This window comes from Nesoenas mayeri (assembly GCF_963082525.1).
Source record: "Nesoenas mayeri genome assembly, chromosome: Z".
Lineage (NCBI taxonomy): Eukaryota > Metazoa > Chordata > Aves > Columbiformes > Columbidae > Nesoenas > Nesoenas mayeri.
The window spans coordinates 37125173-37149071 of record NC_137542.1 but is presented as its reverse complement, the minus strand read 5'-3'; the positions used below and the strand labels follow the sequence as shown (position 1 = coordinate 37149071).

The following is a 23899-nucleotide window of genomic DNA, read 5'->3' as shown; positions in this document are numbered from 1 at the left end:
CTTACATGTCGACTATGAGGTGGCACAGAGTTATATAGTGGTCTCATTAATTAGAAATCTTGCTTTTTATTAACAGGTCACTGTGCAGGAAAAACACATTTAAAAGAAAAATTCGTGGACATTTGAATAAGCAGAGCTGTATCAGAAATCTTTTTTCAAAATTGTCTAAAAGGCAAGTATGTTTGACAGTAGTATTTTGTAGCTCAAAGTACTGTTGATTTTTCTTTGGAGACCTGTCGCGGTTGAGACGGACAAACGGCATAGACCAAGTTCTTCCAGGATGAAAGTAGTAGATGCCATTTATTGCCACAAGTGCATTTTTATACAGTTTTACCAATTCGTGTGTCTCTTTACTATTGGTTACAAGTTACAGCAGTAACATCTCATTGGCTATTTTTGTTATCATCAATGTTACTCTTTTACTCCCTTTTCTCTCAGGGATACATCCTTAACATCTCCGCATGCTCCTTTACTCCCATCTTTCTCACAGGTAGGCCTTAATATCTTCAAGGCTAATTTCTGTTCCCATGCCCTCCATCATGGAATCCAAGGACCCACTGTAGTCCCCCACAATTCCCCCTTTTTGTATCTGTGCTAAAATATTGCCTTCTTTTTCTGCTGCAGGGTTCTTTGCAGCAGAGAAATCATGCATAGCAACATTAGTAACACAACCACAACAATTATCAAAACAATCAGTTCCATTTTCACTACTGATAACAACCACCATGAAAGCCCCCAGTCACTAAACAATTTATTTAACCAATCCCATCAAAATCTTCACACCCATATCATTGAGCTAATAACAAAAAGTCTATTGAGGCTCTGTTCTGCAGTGTAGCATGTCTTACAGAATCTACATCTAACAGAAGTCCACTTAAAGCCTTAGAAGTTCTGTTAGTTTGCTTAGCTAGATAGCATCCTCATTTTTCTAAAGTATTTAAAGCTTTAGCTGTGCCAGCACCAGGTAGAAGAGATCCTAAAAATCTTAACCCTGATCCCCAAAAATCTACATTATCATCACATTTTGACTCATATACATACAAAAAGTGTTTTTCCATCTTGCTCTTCTGTGATCTATTATCATAGATACACTGGGCATTAAGAGAGTTAATCATCCCAAAATACACGGTCCTCCAACAGCATTAGAAGAAATTCCTGGCCAGGCTCTATCTCCACAGGTCAAGAATACACCATACAGGAGGTTTTGGGGTTGCTGTCCCACATTATTAATGACACCCCTTGGATTCTTCTGTGAGGCATTACACCATCGAGTTTCATTTCTATAGTCACCAAGGGAAGCATTAACATTTTGCAGTTTTATCCATTTATGTTCTTGTATATTGTTCTGAAACTTTTCGCAAATCAGCTGGCTACAAGTGTCCATAGGCATAGATGCCAGCAATTCCAGTTCCTGTGGTTCAATATCTGCTTCCAGGAGGCAATTAATCCAAAGTGCCATGTTGGCATTATTACAGTTTGTTGCAATGCCTTTGCACCGACCACTATTTTGAAACAGTTGTATGATGCTGCTGTAGTCATCAAGGGGGATGCCAACCAAGCATGTGTGGAACAGGTTTTCCAGAGATGCCATAGCTAGGCATGTGGAGTCCTGGTCAGTTGGCTAAAGTAATCCACATGTTAGTCTTTGTCTATGCAGGCATCCAAAATGCAGCAGCTGCAGCAATCGTTGTCAGGAAGGTTTTACATTTTGTGCCGGCAACCATTGCAGCCCTTGATCTGTGAAGACACAAGCATAGTCTCTCCCCAAGATTATCAATTGATGTGGCCTTTTCCATTGACCATTAACTAGTGATTTGACCATAACTAATGTAGGTTCTTTCTGATTTAGCATGTTTTTGGGTCCTACGTGCAAAGTGTTTCATCACAGGGCAAATATGGTCTGCACCACTTAGATATAAGTGATTCATCACATACAATGCTTTTGATAATTGGTTTTGTGGTGTTTTCCCTACTTCTCCCCCCTTTCTGTTTAAAACAAAAACAGAAAACCAGTTCAGAATCAGATACGTGCGTTGGACCTTGACTACGTACTCAGAAGCACAAATCAAATTTAGAAGTTCCTCCTTAAAAAGCTCTAAGTAATGCAAAGCTGTGTCAAGTTCTGCTAATTCGGTTGAACTTTCAATAATTTTTACAGAATTATGCCAATTGTTATTTTCATGCCAGACCATTACAACTTTATGAGACTTCCCAGAACCATCAACAAAAACTGTGCAAGCATGTAGGGTCAGACCAGATACAAGTATGGTCTGTGACCTGATGTTAAAGACTTGCAGGTTCTGCAGCAATTTATATTTATGCATGCCAAAAGCTGTGCTGTTAAGAAAACAAGCTAGTGCAATTTACAAGGACATAGATTGCAAATAAAAAAAAAATCAAAATTAAATTTCAAAAATAGTACATATATGACAAAAGGATCGTGGCCTATTAAGACTTAAATTCATTCCCTGCATTTCTTGATCAGAGTGACAATCGGTGTATCAATCTGTTTAGCATTCTCATCGTACTGTCCCACAATAGCCACAGGTTGTTTCCATGTTGTAGCTATAAACAGCCAAATCTGCAAGTCCAATTGAATGCAATCAGCCTGTAAGGTTGTCATAAATTTATTCATTGAAGTTTCTAAGTCCATTTTGGCTGTCATATTTATTGGGTATTGTTTTTCCTTACCGGATTGAAGTCCTGTTTCAGTTCTATCAGTGTAGTGTTTGCTTTATCAAAACACTGGCTGTTAAAACTAGTGGAAATACAGCATTCAAAATTTCCTTGGGGATTTCTCACTTGCAGCAAGCAGATCTGCACCATCCAAGCAGCTTCTTGTAGGACATGCAACTGGAGAGAATTCTCAGAAAACATTATTTGAGCTTATAATTTACTTAACAGATCTTGACCCAAGAGAGGTATAGGGCTTTCTGGCAAATACAAGAATTCATAAGGTAAAACTTTGTTCCAAATTTGACATTCCATTGGTCTCAAAAAGCGGCCTTTCTTTCATTCTCTCCCATGACCTCAAAAGCTAGCACAGTGAATTTATTAAGAAGTCTCTTACAACTAGTTACCACAGAATAAGTCTATTAAGAAAAAAAAAAAAAAAAAAAAAAGGTTTAATTTCCCAGCTTCATTAGAACTATGGGTCCACTGCCAATGCCTTTAAATTTCACCCTCAGACTCCTTCATACAGTATTACAGTTCTCTAGCAGTAACATTGGTTGGGAGGCTGGGGGTGGGGGGGAATAAAACCTCCCTCTTGCCCCCATCTGAGATGGCAAGATCTCCAGCCCAGCATGAAAACAAATCAGTTCAAACTCCACATCAAACCAGCCCAGCTCCACTCCACGCCCAAATCAGTACCATTCTAACCCAGAGAAGCACTGAGCACTCTGACGCCCCCAAAGCTGACCAGTGTGAAAAGACCGACTTCAGCAAGGAGGTAAAATGATGAGCTCTCTCCCCAGATGTGCCAAAACCTAGGAAACAAGACAGAAGCAAAAAGAAACAGCACCAACAACCCCTGATTCAAAGCCAAGAAGCAACGCAGTGCCACAACAAGGATGGATGGCAACACTTCAGGAAAAAAAAAAAAAAAAAAAGAGTGGAGGGAGTAAAGCTCCCCCTTTCTCTGCTTAGGAGCGGGCAACCAGGTTTTTCCTTTTTTTTTTTTTCTTTCTCGCTGCAGTTTAGATATAGCCAAGGCCACCCAGCTGGTGTGATCGCTATTACGAAGTGGGAGGCTCTGGCAAACTCCTCTGTTCCAATGAGCTGAGTTTATCTTGCAGCTTGAGACAGGCCTGAAATTTATATTCAAACTGTACAACACAGGTCTGGAATGTTCTGCTTTTTTGTTTTCCCATTTCATTCCAACCATAATACACTTTACATGCAATTCCATCTAGCTCAGCAATAGTTACATTCCTTAGCTCCATTTACCTTTTGCAATTTACAGTTGTCAAAAACGAGCATATTAAACATCAATCCATTATTCCATTTTCCTAGATCCAAATCAGTTCATATTCTAGCAACTTCTAAATACAACCTCATACAGTACCAAGTTCACATGATTCATAGCATTTAGAGATTGTTTTGTTTCTGGTTTTGGTTTTTGTTTGTTTGGGGTTTTTTGTTTGCTTTGGTTTGTGTTTTTTTTGTGTGTGTGTGTTTTGTTTGTTTGGTTGGTTTGGTATTTTTTTCAATGCGGATCAGAGTTTAATAATTTAAATTCTTTTCTGGTCTCAAAATTAGCAAATTAACTCACAGTACCATACTTCACCCATTTTTTTCCAAAGTTCTGCAGAACAACATTAATTGCAATACAGCACTAAAACCCAAGAATGCCACATTTAAGCCACATTCAAGTACAGTATTGTTTAAAGTTTTCTTTTATCAGAATCTTTCACGAAAACTTACTTTGATGTGTAAGGATGCATCCTAAGGGGGAGCAAGGTGGTATTTTAGCAGCGGAACCAGTTCCTATTTTGTAAGTATCCCCCCAAACAAAATTCTTTGGTACCAAATATATATATATATATATATATATATATATATATATATATATATATAAAATATATATATATGCAAACTAAAATACTGAGCTCAGATATGAAAACCAAACACCAAGTTCAAATATGCAGATGGATCACAGTTACACTTATTCAAGACAATATCTCAATTTTTGGATTGCACCTTTGAACTGGTTACTGCTCATCCAGGTGGAGACACCGCTGGGTCTCTCAGACAAAGCAGGTCAGTGCACGCTGGAGCCCAGTCTGCACCTGCCTCCCCGCCGCTGCAGCAAGCTGGACTGGGCAAGGCTTTTATTAGCGTCTCATCTGGGGTGATACAACTGTTATCCCAAAAACAGGTTTCTTTACTTGGTGTGCATACAAAAGAGCCAAATTTAGAACACCAAGATGAGACACAGCCTATCACAGAGTTGCGCAAGTCTGAATGCCATAATAAAGTTAGCATGCTAGAATGAAAAGTAACAGCTACTACACACAAAATTTTACCATCACATTCACGCAGTAAAGAACTAAATTACTCATGATCTTCTGTATTCACAAAACGCACATTTTGAGTCCATGGATTCTCATTATTTAACAGTCTGTGAACTCACCGTACCACACAACAAAGACCTACTAAAATTGCAACTTGCTTAAACAGATACCCACAAAGAAAACGGGTTGATGAGGAAAGCATCTTGCAGACTTCAGCAAGTTTACTGTGACCTGTGTGTTATCAGTTAATTCTCTCTCAGCTTGTTGGAGTTCAGACTGTTCCAGCTGTAAAACTGTCTGTAATGATCTAATGATCACTTGTAGAGATTTATTTTGTCCTGCTCTTCTCACCTTAAAAACAACATTAATTGCAACAAAGTGTTATACTTCAAGGTTCTATCCTCCGGCCATTTTTCCCATTCATCTAACTTACACAGCAGCCACCATTGATCATAATATTTCACAAGATCTTCCTTCCTCATATTTCCAAGTGCCTTCCTATGTTTTAAAACACCTCCCAATACCGATTTCTTAGGAACACGACTGAAAACAGTCGTTTCCAACCCCATCTTCTAAATAAAAACCATGAGAAGAGGGAGGGAGGGGAAGCACAGGGCTGCTTGCAGCACAAGTGGGAAAAGTGGGGAGAAGGTTTTACAGTGTACTTATACCACAAAGAAACAATTCTAACAATAACAACCAGTAAAACAATTAACTCACATTCCTGCCAAGCCGCTTGATTTTCAGAGAGACAATACACAGAAGCACTTAATATGTACTGTAAAACTTGCAGATAACACATTGATAGCAAACATTAGCATTCTCTACTGCTAATTTCAACACTAGTGCATCCTTAGCTTCTAAGTTTTCAGTCTGCTTATTGATGGCCTCTTAAGGATGGTCAATAAATTGCATGTAATTCTCATTGGGACCCTGATTAATAGTTGTAAATTATTTGGCTGCTTTGTCGGTTTCAGGCACCTTTGTCATAGCTTGATATGCATAGCTTGATTGACTGCCTCGGGATTTCAGAAACTAATAGCACCTGTAAATGTGGTGTGACAGTTAGTGTCTCTTCCAAGAGCTGGGGGATACCCGCCCCTTTCAGCAAATCCCCATTGTTCTGTCCTAAATGAGCTATGGCTGTTACATTGCATAGGTCTAATTTTGCTTGAGTCTTTCATGGTTTTTATCTGATCTTGGGACAACACGTACACATACTCCTTTTCCTTTTAACTTTTCAAGAAAATGCTGCAGACCTTCACCATCATCTGAGTCATCAGATAACGCAGACTTGAACAGTGCTGGAGAATCATTAGTAACAGGGGGGTTTGGAACAGTGCCTTTTTTTTTTTTCTTAAATCTAGTCCAGGGAAGCCACCCTCCTCTGCTGTCTCTGCCTGTTCCCATTGCTCTTTTAATCCTCTCAAGGTCTCTAGCAACAAGTGCCATGTCGTTAACAGTTCAGTTGTTTCTTTGGATATTTCGGTAGTGCTTTGCCCCATAGTAACATTGTCCTTCGTAAAGTCAATTCCAGAAGGCTAACACCCTGCTTCTTCAGAAGCAACTTCCATGTAGATAATATAGTACCCTCTTCTTTAGATAAGTGCCACCCCCCGTGGTTCCCGGTAGCTCACCAACTCTTGGTGTGGTGTCTTTTCAAGGATCTGGATCTTCGGCAGCTCCCTCGTGCTGCTCTATCAGTTGTACCAGGCTCCATCTCCACAGCTTGTCTTCGGATGTCACAGCTTCACTGCTGTCTCTTCTTCATGCGAGATCCTTCTTCATACAGGATCATGTCAGGGTCACCATATGTCGCGGTTGAGACGGACAAATGACACAGACCAAGTTCTTCCAGGATGAAAGTAGTAGATGCCATTTATTGCCACAAGTGCATTTTTATACAGTTTTACCAATTCGTGTGTCTCTTTACTATTGGTTACAAGATACAGCAGTAACATCTCATTGGCTATTTTTGCTATCATCAGTGTTACTCTTTTACTCCCTTCTCTCTCAGGGGTACATCCTTAACATCTCCAGATGCTCTTTTACTCCCATCTTTCTCATGGGTAGGCCTTAATATCTTCAAGGCTAATTTCTGTTCCCATGCCCTCCATCACAGAATCCAAGGACCCACCATAGTCCCCCACAGAGACCTCTCAAACTGAAAGCTACAAGAGGTCAACTCCATGTTTATTATAGGAATCTTTCCTTCTACAAGGAGTTCTCTGTCATTACAAACCAGTTAAGTGAGCAGCCTCCCCACGGTATTACTGGGCAGGTTGCAGACTTTTTGGTAAGCTCTGATACTTTTTTTTTTCATTAGAAAGTTTTAAATGTTCCCAGACTGCCACTAAAGCAACTTCTGTTATGTTAGGTGTGTACAGTGCAGGAGAAGATTGAATGACCGATCCGTGGTATCCACAGTTAGTTAAAGCTGTGAGTGAAGTTAGTTAAACCTGTGAGTGAATTCCTTCACTCAACTATGTCTGCTGGCTGAAAGCAGGCGTTCACTCCCCTAAATGCAGGATGAAAACTAAAGCGCAGCAAGGTCATGTTAAAGCTCTGTGTGATACAGCAAGGAAGGTTACAAACCTTGCAATACCAAAAAATGCAGAATCTGTGAAATTGTGGGAGGCACTGACTTAGAAGTTATCATGCAGTGTTGGGGAGTCTCCTTAACAATTTTTTAAAAAGTATTTATGTGTGATACATTTACTTCTGTGATTATGCAAGTCTCATAAAACATTTATAGCATCCCCCTCACCTTGTCTGGAGAGTGAGTATCCTCTGACCCTGTAAGCTGGATCTTTAATGAACTGGGAAAAGAATCAGAATAGTGTAGTATCCTTCATTTTTGAAATAAGTAGATTACATTGGTCTGAGTGGAATAAATCCTCTTGCAAGCCATTTCTGTGTACATGAAGGAGGAAAGAGGTAAATCAAGCATCAGCAACCACACTGTCTTCTATGATGAAATTACTACATCTATGGACAATGAGGGAGTAGAGGCTGTCATCTGCCTTGATTCTTAGCAAGGCTATTGCTTTGGTCTCCTCTGGCATCCTTGCATCCAAATGAGGATGGTAAGGTCTGGATGGGTGAAAACTACCAGGTGAGTGAGAAACTGGCTAGGTGTTTGAGCTCAGAAAGTAGTGGTTAGTGGGTAATACTCAGTAGTGGCCTCCAGATAATAATATCACAGGGGTTTGTCCTGGGATATGTCTAATGTTTTTACATCTCCTTGTCCAGGCTATTGATAATGCACTTCAAGGCTGTGAATTACTCCAATCTGGGTTTGTAGTTTATACATTTGAGGTAAGGGCTGCATCCAGAGCAATCGAGACAGGCTAGAAGGTTAGCCCAACAGGCATTTTGTGAAATTCAACAAAGACAAATGCAGCAGGACATTCTCTTTCCATGAAACAATAAATAAAGGCTGAGGCTGTTGGGCTGCGGAGTTGCTCTGCTGAAAATCTCTTGGAGATCCTGGGTGATGATACACTAAACATGAAAAAAGAATGCACTCTGGAAGTGCTGAAGGCTAACAGCATGCTGGGCCATATTAACAGGATCATAACAAGCAGATTGGTGAAATGATTCCTCTCCTTGGCTCTCATTAGATTGCATTTGGAATACTGCATCTGCTTTTGACTCCCCTAGTATGAGGAAAAATGCTGATAAAGTAGACTGAGCTCAGCAGAGAACCATGAAGCACTGCAGAAGCTGGGGTGCTTGCTTACCTTCTAAGGAGAGACTGGGTTCTGGGGCTTATTTGGCATGGAGCAGGGGTATGTATTAGTAGCAGCAGTCTGCCTGTATCTGTAAAAGAGTTACCTAAAAGACAGATACAGGCTTTTTACTCAGAGGTACAGCAGGAGAATGAGAGACAGCAATCATTGACTGAATCGGGTCATAAATTGAATAGTTTATTTTTAATAGTAGCTTTTTGTGCTATTTTTTTCTCCTAATAATGGCTTTTTGTGGAGGATTACCTGTAAAGTAATTCTGCAAGCATTAAAATACTCCATTATAATTATTTGGGATAATGTAGTTTGTTCTGGAGTAGGAGTAGGTGGCTGCTTTGATTAGCCTAGGATAATCTCTGTCAGTGTATACAGATTGCAAAATGGTTGAAGTTGGAAGACACCTTCTGAGATCATCAAGTCCAGCCTCCTTGCTGAAGCATAATGTTGTGGTTTAACCTGAGCTAGCAATACAACCAGAGTAGCTGCTTACTCACTCCTCCCCCCCGCCCCAAATAGGGGAGAGAATCAAAAGAGAAGGGAGAAACGTGGATTGAGATAAACACAGTTTAATGAAAAATCAAAATACTAATACACTACTAGTAAATGTATATATATATATATATATATATGTATATATAATAGAAAAAGAATTTAAAATAAAAGATAGTTAATGCAATTCCTCACGAACTCTGTTCACACTGAGCAGCCAGTCCCAGGAAACAGCACCTGGTCCTGAACAGCCAACCCTGGACAGAGAAAGAAAGGAAAAAGGCAGAAGGGCTCAGAGGTCTCTGCAAACAGCAGGATGGCAGGTGCCTCCTCCAATGTCAAATGGCCAAACTAATGTAAATCCCGAACAGAACTCCTCCGGCTCCGACAGACTGAGCAAAGAAACCGAAAAAGACAGAGACAGAGCAGAAGATCTCAGCTCTTCCTGAATATGAAGCATAACACTAATGGGATGGAATACTCTTATTGATCAGTCTGGATATCAGTCAAGCTTTGCCCCACTCATGCCTCCCTTCCTCGTTGCCTCACACCTGTGGGCAGAGTGCTCAGAATGTCCTTGTCTCTCAGACCAGAGCAATTAAAAACATTAACACTGTGCTGGGGTGTTATCTCTTGTTCTCAAACTAAGTCCAAATAATGACTGTGAAAAATAAAGCTTTCTAACTGTATGAAGGAAATTAACCCATTTTCAGTCAAACCAGCACACATAGTCATCTAGAGCAGGTTGTCCAGGACAGCGTCCAGTTGGATTTTTAATATCTCTAGATCCTGAAACTGATTTCAGGATAGCTATTTCTGTACATTTAATTATGAAGACAGTGCCTCATTGTGATAGCACGCCTCTTGTGGAAAAATACTGCATTACATATTAGAGAGCCAAATAGAACATAACTTTCTCAAACCCGTTCAGATACATTTGGTTCTTTATTTGTGTTGAGTTCTCAGTGATTAACCCCATGTTTTTCCAACACGTTGTGTGCATTTGACTGTCTCCAAGTTCTATGAAGGAAAAAAAGGGGAATTAGTTGCTTTTTCTCCTGTAGTATGTGAACAAAACACATTTTCTGCAGAATATTTTTTGCTGATCCTTGTGGAGTGATGTGGACAAAGGAATGTGCAAGACCAGGCTGTCTTTCTGTTACTGAACTACTCTGTATTGATCAGGGAAATTTTTCTTCGCTTCCTTTTTCTTTGCAATTGGAGTAGCATGTGATCCTCAACAGTTAAATGCTGTCAGTTTTTCACAGACAAAAATAGTGGAGTATACTGTAAATTCTGAATACAAATATTTTGAAATATCTCTATTCATAGTAATAAACTATAGTCAGCAATTTTTAGGTGATTTTAGCCCTTGCCTGTAAGCTTGAATTAATATATAAGATGCCAATTTTGGTATATTGTAATGCTTAGAACTACTTAACATTAACAGTCTAGGAGTCCAAAAGTTGTCACTTGGCTAACTGTTACCAAAACCAACCAAACAAAACAACAACAAAAACCCTACAACCAACTAAAACCAAGAAAAAAAAACAAAAAAACCCCACAAACAGAAATCCCCAAACCAACCAACCACAAAACCCCCACATACCTATGTGACTTCTTGATGAAATAGCCTGAGAAAGGACAGCTTTTCCCACAAAATCGTTAGGCATTGTGTTACGGTTAAGCCTGATTTTTGGCTCTTTCCTGTTTGTTTTTAAGCATGTGTATCATTTGCTGTGGCATATAGGCAGAGTGCCTTTGACCTTTACAAGTTGTATTTTCTTGCACTATAGATGAACAGCTATGTGTAACATTTTAAGTCAACAGGTTCAGAAAACACCCAGGAGAGTCTGGAGGCTTTTTCCTAATTTGTTTAATTTACAACTCTACAACTACCTGAAAGGATGTTGTAGCTTGGAGCATGTTGGTCTCTTCTCCCAAGTTGCAAGTGATATGATGAGAGGAAATGGCCTCAGGTTGTGCCAGGGGAAGTTTAGATCGGATGTTAGGAAAAGTTTCTTCATGGAAGGGGTTATCAAGCACTGGAACAGGGTGCCCAGGGAAGTGGTGGCATCACCATCCCTGGAGGTGTTTAAAAGGCATTTAGACAAGGTTCTTAGGGACATGGTTTAGTGCTAGAGTTAGGTTAGGTTATGGTTGGACTTGATGATTCTGAGGGTCTCTTCCAACCAAAATGATTCTATGATTCTGAGTATGTGACAGCAATTGATGCATGGGGTCTGTCTGTCTTTTCGCTACTTCGATCTACTTTGGCAGATCTTTTCTGATGAGTTCTGTGTCACTGAGGAGGATGTTTTCCTGCTTAGATGTACAGCAGCTGGTGTAGCTACCTGCATAAAACCTAGTAGCATTTTTCACTCATTCTTCTCTAATTACGTGGAAAATTTTGTGTCCTGTCTTAAAATGACATGAATTTTTTGCCTAAAGGTATGATCAGTGTGTCTTAATAGCACTTAATGCATTTAACTGTTGAAAAGATGGGGAGTCAAACTTCCTTGCTATTCCTTTTCTATGGAAGTAGTGAAATTGGTAGTGTTTTGCGTATCTTAAATAAAAGGAAGCCTGGCCTTAATATGTAGAATTAATTTACTGGCATTACCTGGGTTTGAAACAAGAATTAAAAGGAAGTACAGTGTGATTGCTGACAGAGTTTCATGTCAAGTATGGGTGTATTACCGCAGGACTGGTTTACTGATTTTACCAATGGGATAATTTAAGGTGCCTACCAAGACAGAGGTTGCTGGTTGTACACAGAGCATGGGGCATTTTGAGGGTTGTGAACTTTTAGCCCCTTCAGTGGCAATTCCAAGAGAATATTTTTCTCCCAAGAAGACTAAATAAAGATGCAGTATAAAATTCTAACTGGAGGCTATGGATATGCTTATTTAAGGCTGTTGGGATGAGAACAGAGAGGGACCAGTTTGATTTAGATTAGCTCCAATATAACATGAGAGAAGGAAATGTGACTCTTGTTCTGGTTGCAGAAGGTAGAAGGAATTGGGGTGTGGTCTACTACAGATGCTGCAGTTGCTTACTTTGTGTTATCTGTTTCATGTATTAATATGGGAAGGAATTTTCAGATATGCATGATCTAGAGAACATTTTAGGAATAAGACCTGGTAACAAACTTATTGTTATATAAAAAAATATTCCTTCAGGGTTCTGTCACATACTAGATGCTTTTTTAGACTGGTCATGGAAGACAAAAACATGTTACATGGTGCAGGTGTAGCTTTTTCAGTGGGTTTCTACATCTTGACATGAGCTCTTTGGCTGCCCTTTGTGTATAGACTGCATTCAGTTCTGTTTATTTTGTAGCTATGTCCTCATGCTTCCTCATTCACTTAGAAGCTGGGCTGCATCTTGTGTGTGTGTGTAGCTTTCAGTCTTGCTGTCCTCTGCTGGGAAAATTACTGGTAAGCTATATATATTGAAGATGTCTTTGGATTGTCTTTGGCTAAACCAAACTTCAGAAAAGTGAAAGCCCTGAAAAACAACTCTGCTGGTGGCATTCAGATTGTGAAATTTCTCATTAAAACCATTACTTTATCTAAAAACTGAACCATGGATTGTCCAAGTGTTGCTCTTGAATGTTGGAGACACTGGTTTCAGTTACCATGTTAGCTGTTTTTTATAAATTATTCTCTGGCTTCCCCAAATAAAGAATTTCATTTGGAAATGCAATTTAGCTTCCTTTTTGGCTAGCCTTTTAGCTTAGCTAAAAGTTGGGTTAATTGTTAGCTTTCCTTTATTTGTGAAGCCCAGTAAAATGTCCTGCAGCTCTGAGGTTGTATTTTTATGGTAGCATACCACACATTAGAATCAGAAATTGTGTTAGTCGAGGGACATGATGTCCTGCATGCATCAAATGGTTAAATTAGCATTTTCCTCCTTTTTTTTAAGGTGTGATTTACTGGACATACTCGCTGAAGACAGAATTTGTATACTGTAGTAGTCATGGCTTAAGAGAAGCTCTGTACCTTGCTGGGGAAGACTTTTGTATTTTAACTAGTATATAATTATTTAATTCATTTTTTATTTGGTTTAGCATTTGGGCTGTGGGAGTGGTGTCATTTTAAGATTTGATTGTTAGCTGGCTTTCATTCAGCATTTCTGAGTAAACCAGGATGGTAACAATAGTTCATAGTACCCAGCCTACTGCAGCTGTGGTACCCAAGGAGTCATGTCATGCTTTGAGACTAGAGAGGATGCTGGTGCTGAGGGCCTCTCAGTTCCAGCTGAGTTCTTTGGAGCTACTTACAGCTGCCAGAGGGAGCTTCAACAGTAACTTTTAGGAACATCTGTAAATGTTCCACTGTTTAAAAAGGACAAGCCTTTCCTTTCTGCTTAGAAGCTGTGTTGCAGTTTGGATGTTTGTAGCTGGCAGATTTCAGTGGCAAATTCATTGTCTTGCAATAGTAGTGAGAAGGCAGACAAGAGCTGTGTAGAACTTTTTTTGCATATTACAGTGGACTGTCAGTATATGATTGATTCATGTTGTATTTTTTGACAATTAAATGAGCATTTTGTTTCATAAATACTTGAGATTTGTCTGAACTTCCAGTGGAAATTTTTCTGTTTTTCTTGCTTTAAGGCTTGTGATAAAACTTTTATCTCTAAAAGTACTCTTTCCTGGATATTTAACTTACTTATTGAATCGCCATTTATAGGTTTGCTTAAAAAAATGTTCAAGGTGTATGTAAGCTTTAGGATCTGGATTGGTACTTCCATAGCCAGCTCTTAAGTGGAGCTTTCCCTTGAAGGTGTGTGCTTTTGACTCCTGTTCATCCTCCTTTCCGATCCTTCCATATGTTAGTTTCTTAATTTCTTTCAGCCACAGGTACACACATGCATGAAATCCCATATTAAGTTTCTGCTTGGACACAGAGTAATAGAATGAGAACTGCAGGAAGAAATGTTAACTGTTTACAGTGACCTTTCAATTTCTGTGTTCAGAAACATGCTCAAGGAGAACTCACTTGCTCCATGATTTCACTGAGGATCAAAATGAGGCTGACTGTCTTGCGTTTTCTCAAATTGTCCTTTTGGCCTTTTTGTTGTTGTTAAGATTGGTGAAACATTTGCTTTTTCCTAGTCATCAGGGACCTCCCCAATATCCATGATACTTCACATGTTAGAGAGAGCAGCCTTGCCATGGCATTGTCCAACTCTCGCAGTACCCGTGGATGTAACAGATCTGATCCCACGGACTTGTATGGATCAAGTTCTGTTATGCAGTTCCTGACTAAGTCATTGTCAACTGATGGGCATTTTTCCTTCCTTGAACCCTGTCTGGAAGACGTTGCTTGTGGAAAAGGCAGAGAAGACGTTGAGTACTTACCTGTTTCTGTTGTCACTAAGTCACCTACTCTATTCAGTAACTGTCCCATGCTTTCCTCTTCAGTCTCTCACTGTTAATGTAGCAGTAGAAGCTCTTTTTGTTATCCTTATGATGCTTGCAGGTCTTACCTGGAGTGGAGCTTTGCCTTTCCTGATACCATTCTTGCATGGTCAGGCAGTGTTTCGAAATTCCTCCTTTGCAGCCTGACCTTGCTTTTACCTCCCATACGCTGCCTTTTTGCAGTGGAGTTCTACCATGAGTTTTTTCCTTGGCTGATCTGGTGTCCTGGTACCTCTGCTTGATTTCGTCCGTATTGCGCTGGACAGTTGCTGTATTTGGAGACCTGTCAGCTTCCTTGTGATCCTTTACCCTTTAGTGCAGCTTTCAATGTGTTCACACCTACCACTCCCTAAGTCTGCTTTCCTAAAGGCCATGGTCTTTACTCTAGTACTCTCCCCCCTCTCTCCCCTCAGAATCTTGAACTCCCCTATGTCATGGTCAGACGAGGCTGCAGTGATTTTTATATCCTTAATCAGTACTTCTCTGCTAGTGAAGAGCAGATATGCTTATCTGTGCATCATAACCATACCAGGTTACCCTATCCAGTACCTATATCAAGGAGGTATCCTTTCTAGAAATTTCCCAATGTGTGTCCCCACCTGCTCTATTACCTTTCCAACAGACATCAAGATCTTATCTTGTGAGTGAGAGCTCAGTTGAGGGCCAAAACAGTCCTTTGGCAGTTGGAAGCATTTCAAATTGGGTCTTGTAATTGCGTGGGTACTGGTTTAAAGGTATCTGGGAGCCCATGTGTCAAGGGAGTCATCCTGTGGGGTCTACTGGCATTGTCATGGGGGACCCTTGGTTTGGTTTCAGGTCCCTGTAATGCATTATCTGCAGACAAGCAGCTCTCTGGATACTTTCCATTAATTGCTCCATTCCACCCAAGACAGTGATCATATTGCCCCTCTCAAGGGGGCTGAGTCCCCTGCCCAGTAGGCTGCCTGTTGTGTCAAGGACCAAGGGGCTTTATGGTTCCTGGTGGTCAGAAACACTCGCATTCCCCAATACCTTTCCACTTCTGATTCACTAAAGAATATTCCTCCCCTACCCTTCCCCCACGCTCCCTGCCCTGGAAAGGGAAACCGTACAAACATATTCCGTTTCTGATTATTTTTGGGTATGACTATACTACTTTTGTAATTTAGCCAATTAGGCAGGAGAATATGGTACTTCTTTTGTAACAACAGCAGGCCTGCCGTCATTGGCCCTGTCAAAAACATTTCTGGTTTTGATCAGGTGTTGTATAGCAGCATGGCATGCAGATTTTCTAGCCATGTCTTCATCTGCTCTAATTCCTTTTTGGGGTAGATGGGATCAGAGTCTGTACCTTGGTCCATCATTAAAGTCTGGACTTCTGCTATGTTGCCTGCATGTAAATGATCAAACAAGGCCTCTCTCAGTCGGCTAGATCGAGTCCTTTCTTCTTCTGATTGTCTCTGCAGGGTCTTAAACTCACTCTTGCAGAGAAATTATAATCTACATTTCTGCCTGTTTTTGTTGTTCTTTTTGTTCAAGTGTAGTGACCAGTGCTGCTCTTGAAATTGTGCAGATTACTGATTTTCCTTTAGCAGAGTGTAACTTTGCCTCAGCTCTCAGAGCCTGCATAAAGGCCACCACGCTCTGGGGACTGTGCCAGTTCTCCTGTGCTCATTGCAGCCCAGGTGGGGAGAGCTGTGAGTTGCATTTTTCCAAAACCTTCAGAATGACTTGTGGGTTGTTACGTGAAACACTGGACTTTTCCATATCTCTGAGAGAGGTGTGGTCCTCCTGTCAGGCAAGGTAAGTTTGTTTCCAGGGGACAGGATCTTTATGAGCAGTGCTGCATTAAAAGGATTCATTTGGCAGAAACTAAACCCTGTTGTGTTCCATCTTGTCTTCAGTATATTACTGTGAGCTGGGAGCAGCTGAGCTTACCTTCTAAGTGATGCCCAATCTGATTGCGCTCAAAAGTAATACCTAAGAGTTTTAGACCTTCCAGACACTTCTGACTCGTAGTGATACTGTCCATGACACCAATTAAAATGTCACAACACAGAGGACCGCGATTAAAGGTGATCACTAATTATGGCACAACAGAGGCCAAATGTCAGGAAAGAACCAAAACTTTATAATAACGTTTAACTCATTTAATGAGAAGGAGAGAGAGGGAGGGTGGAGAGGGAAGGAGAAATGATCACCAATGTGGATCCAGTAATGCCTTGCAGGACCGTTGTCTCCTCCTCCTCCTCCTGTCTCACTTTGGTTTTTGGGCTTGCTTTGTTAGTTTTTGTGTTTGGAGTTTTTAAAGACTGTTCAAGAAAAGAGGCGAGGAAAAACACCTGGTTACTGAACTCATATCTTAAAACAGAATTAATAGTTTCATTAAACTTGGTAAAAGCTGTTCCCATTAGTACTATTGCAGTTACAAATTGCTGTTGACACTATAACCTCATCATTTATTACTTTGTGATGAAAACACTCTGCAGGCAATAGAACTTGGCACTCCTGGCCAGAGCCCAAGGGAATACTACTGTTTGGTTTCTTTGTTTCTTTTTTTGAAATAGCCCAAGTAGCAGAGGTTTTGTGGATTTGGCTGGTGTTCGTGGTTCAGACAGCTGTGTTTTGTTTGTATAATAATTGCTGGGTTATTAATTCCATAATGTGATCTAGTTTGTTTTACTCGAATGTTTAGTGTTAACTGACTTGAGGATTTATTTTATACCAATTTCAGTACATTTTAATGCTTTCTTATAAAAACACAAACATAGAAACAGACTGCACATGCACACATGGTTTGTCATAGCTGGAAAAAAAAATGGAGCTGTGACTTCAGTAACTTCAGTTTCCTTTGCATGCTCTCAGCTCTTTTCATGGGGGCTCATAGCACAGCTCAGCCTTCCTGGGCCGGGTCTCCTGCCATGTGAGCCTGTGTGCATTTCTTTTCATTTTTCATTCTGTTCAGCTCTTGCTGCAGACATGGTGCAATGATCCCAGTGATTTAGGCAGTTGATTAAAAGGAAGTCTCTGTAAATTATTTTGCAAAAGGGTGTTTTTGAGAGAAGCCTATTTAGCTGATATGTACTATACTGTTGTAGATAGCTCTGCATCTAGTTCCAGTTTTGCTTGCTAGCTTCTATGGTTTTGGAAAAGTGCAGGTGAACCTTTTCTACTCTAAGTGGTGTTAAGAGTCAAGGTTGTGGAGAAGTAGCTGAAGTAGGTCTATGAACAAGACTTTGTTTTGTAGGAAGGGTAGGGCTCTTGTATGACAGAGTTTATGTAGTATGAGTTTATTGGTATGATTAGGAAACCAAGTCCATAGCACTAAAGCAGTTTATATTGACAAAAGCATATCCTGCCAGTAAAAACTATCTGTCTCACATATTAAAATTATCTTTAATCTAGGTTTGCTTTTGAAACAAAGTATTTTATTTTTTTCAATTGTTCATGTTTATACATATTGCCTTGTCCTTTTAAAGCTGATGGTGAAGTAGTACAGTTATAATTTGTGTCACATTGTGCACTGTTTAGATAGCTCCCCAAGTTTACAGATTATCAAGCAAGCAGGTGCATTCACGCACACACATTTAAAGAAAGGAAAAAAAGTGATCTCACTGTAGTCCATTTAGGATTTTAATTCATGTGTTTAAGTAGCAGAAGGCGCTTTGCCCTCTGCCTAATGTCTGATAGACCAGTTGAGAATAAACCGTAATACTCCTGGTTTTACTATGCTCTTTAGTTTCTTTGTAGCACCAAGTGGAACAGCACTGGGAAATGTTCACAGGCAAACTCCGTTTTACGCATGTTTTGTGAATGAAGGATTTGTGGCTTCTTGATTTTATGTCACTCCATTTTTTCCTGAGAATAATGAAGTGACAAAACTGTTTTAATTATATCAAGGGACAGTTCTGCATTGGGAAATGTATGTTAGTAATTTCATCTTATAGACATAAAATCAAAGGGGATGTAGTCTTTAAGACAGAGATAAAAATCTTTCTTAATCTGAATGTACTTTTGATGCTTAATAAAAAATAGTTTATTCTTATCATTCTATCTCCCTGTATAGTAGGTTGGTAAAGGGGGTTTGGGAATGCTCTTTTGCCATACTAGAGTTGGATTATGGCAACTGTGGTCAAAATTGCTCCAGATGAGACAATCTCAGTTACATTTGAGCTTGGTAATATTAAGCCAGCTTTTCAGGTGATGTCCCTTTTGGTCAATTGGCTGAGCACAGTTAAATGATGTCTGGGAAGCCCATGGATGCTCAGAGAGGGATGTTAGTGCTCTAGCATGAGGTCTGTCGGAGGCTGATCATGGAAGGCAGCAGCAAGGTCCAGGACTTCCTGTGCAAATTCTTGATCACAGACTATTTTTGTCATCCCAGGTTGCTTGTGCTGTTGGCTGTAGGAGGAGGTACGAGGCGGCAAAGAAAAGCTCAGTAAGTGTCTGGTGGCTGGACTGGTAGATGAGCACTGGTGCATAGGCATGAGTATATCTGAAAGAAGCTGATAACTAGAAGACTTCTCAAATATTGGGCACCTACAGATTAAACATCTGACCCATTTAATCATTTAAATATTTTAATGGGACCATTTTCAATAATCAGCCTGTAACCACATAAAAGTAGTTGTATTGTGGTCTCGTAATTCTTCCATTCAAAAGTCTTTTTGTTATCCGTTTGTGCTTGCAGCACCCACCCCACCCCAGTAATAAATTAGCAGTTTGCTCTACATTCCAGAGAGAGTCTTGTACAAATGTATATGTATGTATATGCACACGCGCAGGATATAGTTGGGAGTGTGTGTAGATAGACAACACAGTAGTAAATCGTAGGTGCAAGTGAATTCCTGAACAAAAGATTTTACTTTGTTATAAACTTTGTCTAACATCCTTTCAAGCTTCTAATTTAAGAAAAAAAATGTATTAGTCCTGTTAAGTTTCAGTAACTCAGGATGTTATGGCTGCTCCGTTTGCTAGCAAACATGTATCTGTAAACAAAACTGCAAAGAATCCTTTGCAGACCAAGCAAGAAGGGATTTATTAATAGTTTTCCTCATAGTGCATTTTAAACTTCTTTTAGTAAGCAGAATTGTCAGTGCTAAATGTCAGGTTTCCCATTCAGAATATCAAATAACAGACTCTCAAAGTCAGTCTTTGTAAGGGAAGAAGGGTATAAATCAATAGTAGTGACAGGCGAGCTGTGAGAGTTCTTCACCATCACTGCATAGTGATGTTAGGCATCCTGGGGGAAACGTGCTGCTGTGCTACACACAGTGATGCCAAACCTTTTCAGAACATGTGGCAAAGAAGGAAGTTCATTGTAATTTTCTCCTGTTGGCTGTGCATAATGCAGCTCTGCTGTAAAGACCTGCAGTTTGAGATAAATATGCTAGTGTGTTCCATGCACAGACAAATAAAGCAAACTAAGGCCTTTATGCTGCTGTGTTGGCCATCTTCATTTTATGTGCCAAACTTTTATAACAAGCTTCTTCCAGAAATGTTGTCATCTAATATCTGAATGATAAAGGTTACTACTCTTTCATATCCCACTATCCTTTAACTCCACAATATTTTGAATATTCTGACTGTAAGAGTGAACAATTCTAAATAATGGGTATTTGTAAATAATATAATATTATCTATAAATAATAGAATATTGTTATAAATAATAGAATACTGTATTCTGAAGGTATGTATATATATATATACTTACATATGTCTGTTTATATGCATAGGTATATACAAATATGTGTGTATATATACACATATATAAAAATGTTTTACATGTACACATATATTATTATGAATTTCCACCATCCATTATCCATCTAATAAAATCTCTACTAAAGTATCTAAAAATCTCTTTTTTTTTAATAATTTTTGCATTGAATTGACTCTACAGCCAGCTCAAATTTTTTGCAAAATGAGGTTGGCCACTAGGAAGCCAGGAGTTTCCTATGAAAGGGAAACTTAAATAAATGTGTGAGTGTGTGAGGGTAGAATATTTTTTCTTTTTTGTGTTCCCCCCCCCCCCCCCCCAAAAAAAAAAAAAGTCAATTCCTTTTATGCTTTTCCTCACAAGTATATTTATTTATTTTACTATTTTATTTATATTATGAGAGCTTTACAGCATTACTGAAGAAGACAGATATTTAAGGGAAACCCTAAATATCATGAAATCTGAAATAACGTTTGTCAGCTCACAATTCTGGGTCACGGTGAACTGGTGCCTCAAGATATTGCAGAACTACAAGCACAATCAAAGGAAGGGATACATGGGGATACATGGCATTGTCTAGTGTGTCTGCCTTGCTGACAGGATTTGTGTACACCCTTGTGACTGGATACTTAAGGCATAATTGATGCAAAGCAATTAAGTTTATTAATTAATGAACACATTGTTAGGAAATTCATAGAGCTGTAAAATAGTCAATTATAGGCCATCAAATCAATTCACCATTAGATTACAATGCATATTATTATGCTCATCTATAAAGCTGCTAACTATAGATCTAAAGTCTAATGAATCACATCTATGACTATTGAATATGACTATTACAATTCTATAAGCATTGTGATGTCTATCACTTTCACTAGCACTCCCCCACATCAGGTCTTAGAAGCTTTGTATGTCAGTATAAAAATGAGAGCAAGTAAACTATCTCATCAGTATGTGAGCCAAATACAGAGCTATAAGCCTATGGGATCTTTTGAGACGGCCCCTTTTAAGAGATTTAGGTAGTGAATGTAATAAAATATGCTACTGGTGAACTTTTGTAAGATACCATTTGTAAGGTACCACTATGTGCTCCTACACATTCAAAACTGATTTAAGAATTGTCTGTTTTAAAAACAACTGAGGTATGGAAAATAAGAAAATGACTAGAGTATCACATTTTGAGATAAAAGTTTTAATAGTACCTTTCAGGAAAAAGGAAGTCAAATGCTCTATTCCTTTTAATAAGGTCTGAGTATGGTGAAATTTTCTTGTAGATTAAATTTGATTTGATGGAGACTTTTTGCTTTGGAAAAAGGGATTGAAGTGGATGAGGAAACATTCAGAAGTTCGTCTGACTGAACTGTGTTCAGATAGCATGCACAACTTCCAAGTTTTGGACAGAAAAACTGGACACTGTTACCTGTTCAATGGAACTTGGAAACCCCAGGACAGTATCTACATGCAGCCATGACATATGTTTCCCAGTAGCTGTGGTAGCGCTAGCTACTCTGAAAGTGGTGTGATTCAAGCCTAAAGGGATATAAATTGGTTCAAGCTCATGAACGAACAACGTCCAGATGCTGAGTGCTGAATAGGGCACAACATGTTCTTTGCTGATTGCTGGGGCAGTGCCTGTGCAGTACAGTACTTGGTGCCATACCAAAGATAAGATGGGAAACTTATCACAAACAACTTCAATAGGATTCACATGGCATAATGATATCAGTAGCAATTGCCACTGAAATACGAGACAGTGTATTCCTTGGAGCTCAGCAGCATATTCCTCAAGAATGTCCAGTCTGGTTAAAGACTGTGTGTGTGTGTGTGCACGAGCACATGCAAAAAGGAGTGAAAGAGAAGGAAATTGATTTTCCCTCTCTCTCATTCTTTACTTTCAGTTTTAGAATTCAGAGGGAGGAAACTTGATTTTAATGCTAAATACATTGTTTCTTACTTGAGGTAGTGATGACAATAAGCAGTGACAAACTCTCCTTCCCCTCCTCCCTCCCACAATACAAAGAAATCAGGGTGGTTCTGCACTAATTGGCCATGTTTTCTGCCTGTAGCTGGCTGGCTGCCAGCCTGAACGATTATCTTCTTTGATCGGTTCTGTCCAGGTCCAAAACAATGCATGGACTGCAAAGCTTTATGACAAACTTGGTGTGGAATTTGTTGTAAATGTTAAAGGATAGGATTACTAACATTTCAAAGTCCTAACAGAAGGGTCACAGTAAACTCATGGAGAAAAGTTCTACGTAGATCTTCTGTAAGGAAAATCATGAAATGGTGTAGCTTTACAAATGAAAGTCTTTTTTTCTCCTTGCTTTTTAAAAATGGTTTTGTTCAGTATTTGTGGGAAGAAGTCATCTTAGGGAAGCATAAACTCCACAATAGCGGCTACTCTAATCCTGTACTTTTTGAGCAAGGAAACAGTACATTAAATAAAACTACAGCATGAGTTCTATAAATCTGTTTGAGAATCTATAAGGATACAATTAAACTTCAGTTTGTCTCTTTCCTTGCACAGAAGTCTCAGGAGTAAGATAAGCCTTTGTAGAGGTATGCTGTCCTTTTTTTTCCTAGGCATAAAGAAAGCTATGAAAAAAAGACCTCAAGGAGGCAGAAATTCCACTACGAACAGAATGGATGGAATTAAAACTTTTCTATTTCATGGCTGCCCATGGTACTGAAAATTTTCTGTAGTAGAGGATATGGGACAGGACTATACTGCCTAAACATGAAGTGTTTAGCTTCTCCTTATATATATGTATGCATATATACTTCACTGCATATGTTTGTTTTGATAAACTAGTTTTAATATCATTCTGGCACACTGTGCAAAATGTCTCTCTGATGCTGATTCCATTATCAGAATTAAATGTGTGACTTGCCAGACATAGCTGTTTGGTAACTAAATCTCTCTTTTGTGTGGGGAAGAATGAATGTTTGCTGAACTTGTCTTTATTTTTAGCATTCAAAGAAACTGAGTTGTCATTTTAATGATATTTTTCTCTTCCCTCCCCTCCACCTTCTTTTGTAGGTAGCATTGGTACACCCTTTCAATGCCACTCAGTCCATCAAGATCACATTTGTAATGATGACAGTGACAAGGTGAGGCTTACATAAAAGTTTCTTTCACAAGATGCATATGCATTGGGTTTTTCTATGTATTGCTTATACTATACAAAGATTGTTTTGTGAGTAGCAGTCAGTTTTCAGAGTTACTCTTATAACACTCTCTGGAATATCAAGAAATATATTTTACTCAAGACAATATTTTTTTAGCCAGTTAAGGAGATATTGGTCTTTATTACTATAGTGTTTTTCTTTTTGCTTGTGTTCCTTTGCTATTCTAAACAATTGTGATTTGCCACATTGACATCCTCAGTTAATAAAGACCAGAAATATTTTTGCTAAATTTTAGGTAAGGCAAGTTATCTTGCTGCTTCTGACTTCAGAGGTTAAAGCCTAGCAAATTGTTCAAGAATTTTTTTGCAGTAGCTGTATTTTCCTGTTTTGGAGT

The 23899-nt window shown here is 39.2% G+C and overlaps 1 protein-coding gene across 3 annotated transcripts in view; it reads left to right on the top strand.

The window, feature by feature from the left end:
- Positions 1-23899, top strand: part of RNF38 (ring finger protein 38) — a 122154-nt gene that overhangs the window by 39860 nt on the left and 58395 nt on the right. For 2 of the 3 annotated variants that reach the window (XR_013923555.1, XM_080363168.1), the window contains exon 2: positions 23417-23487. The exons of the other annotated variant lie outside the window; for it this stretch is intronic. Coding sequence is in view for 1 of the 2 variants with exons in the window: in XM_080363168.1 (XP_080219294.1) it covers positions 23417-23487 (71 nt within the window). In the remaining variant the exon portion in view is untranslated. The remainder of the gene's footprint in view (positions 1-23416; positions 23488-23899) is intronic. 3 annotated transcript variants of the gene reach the window in all.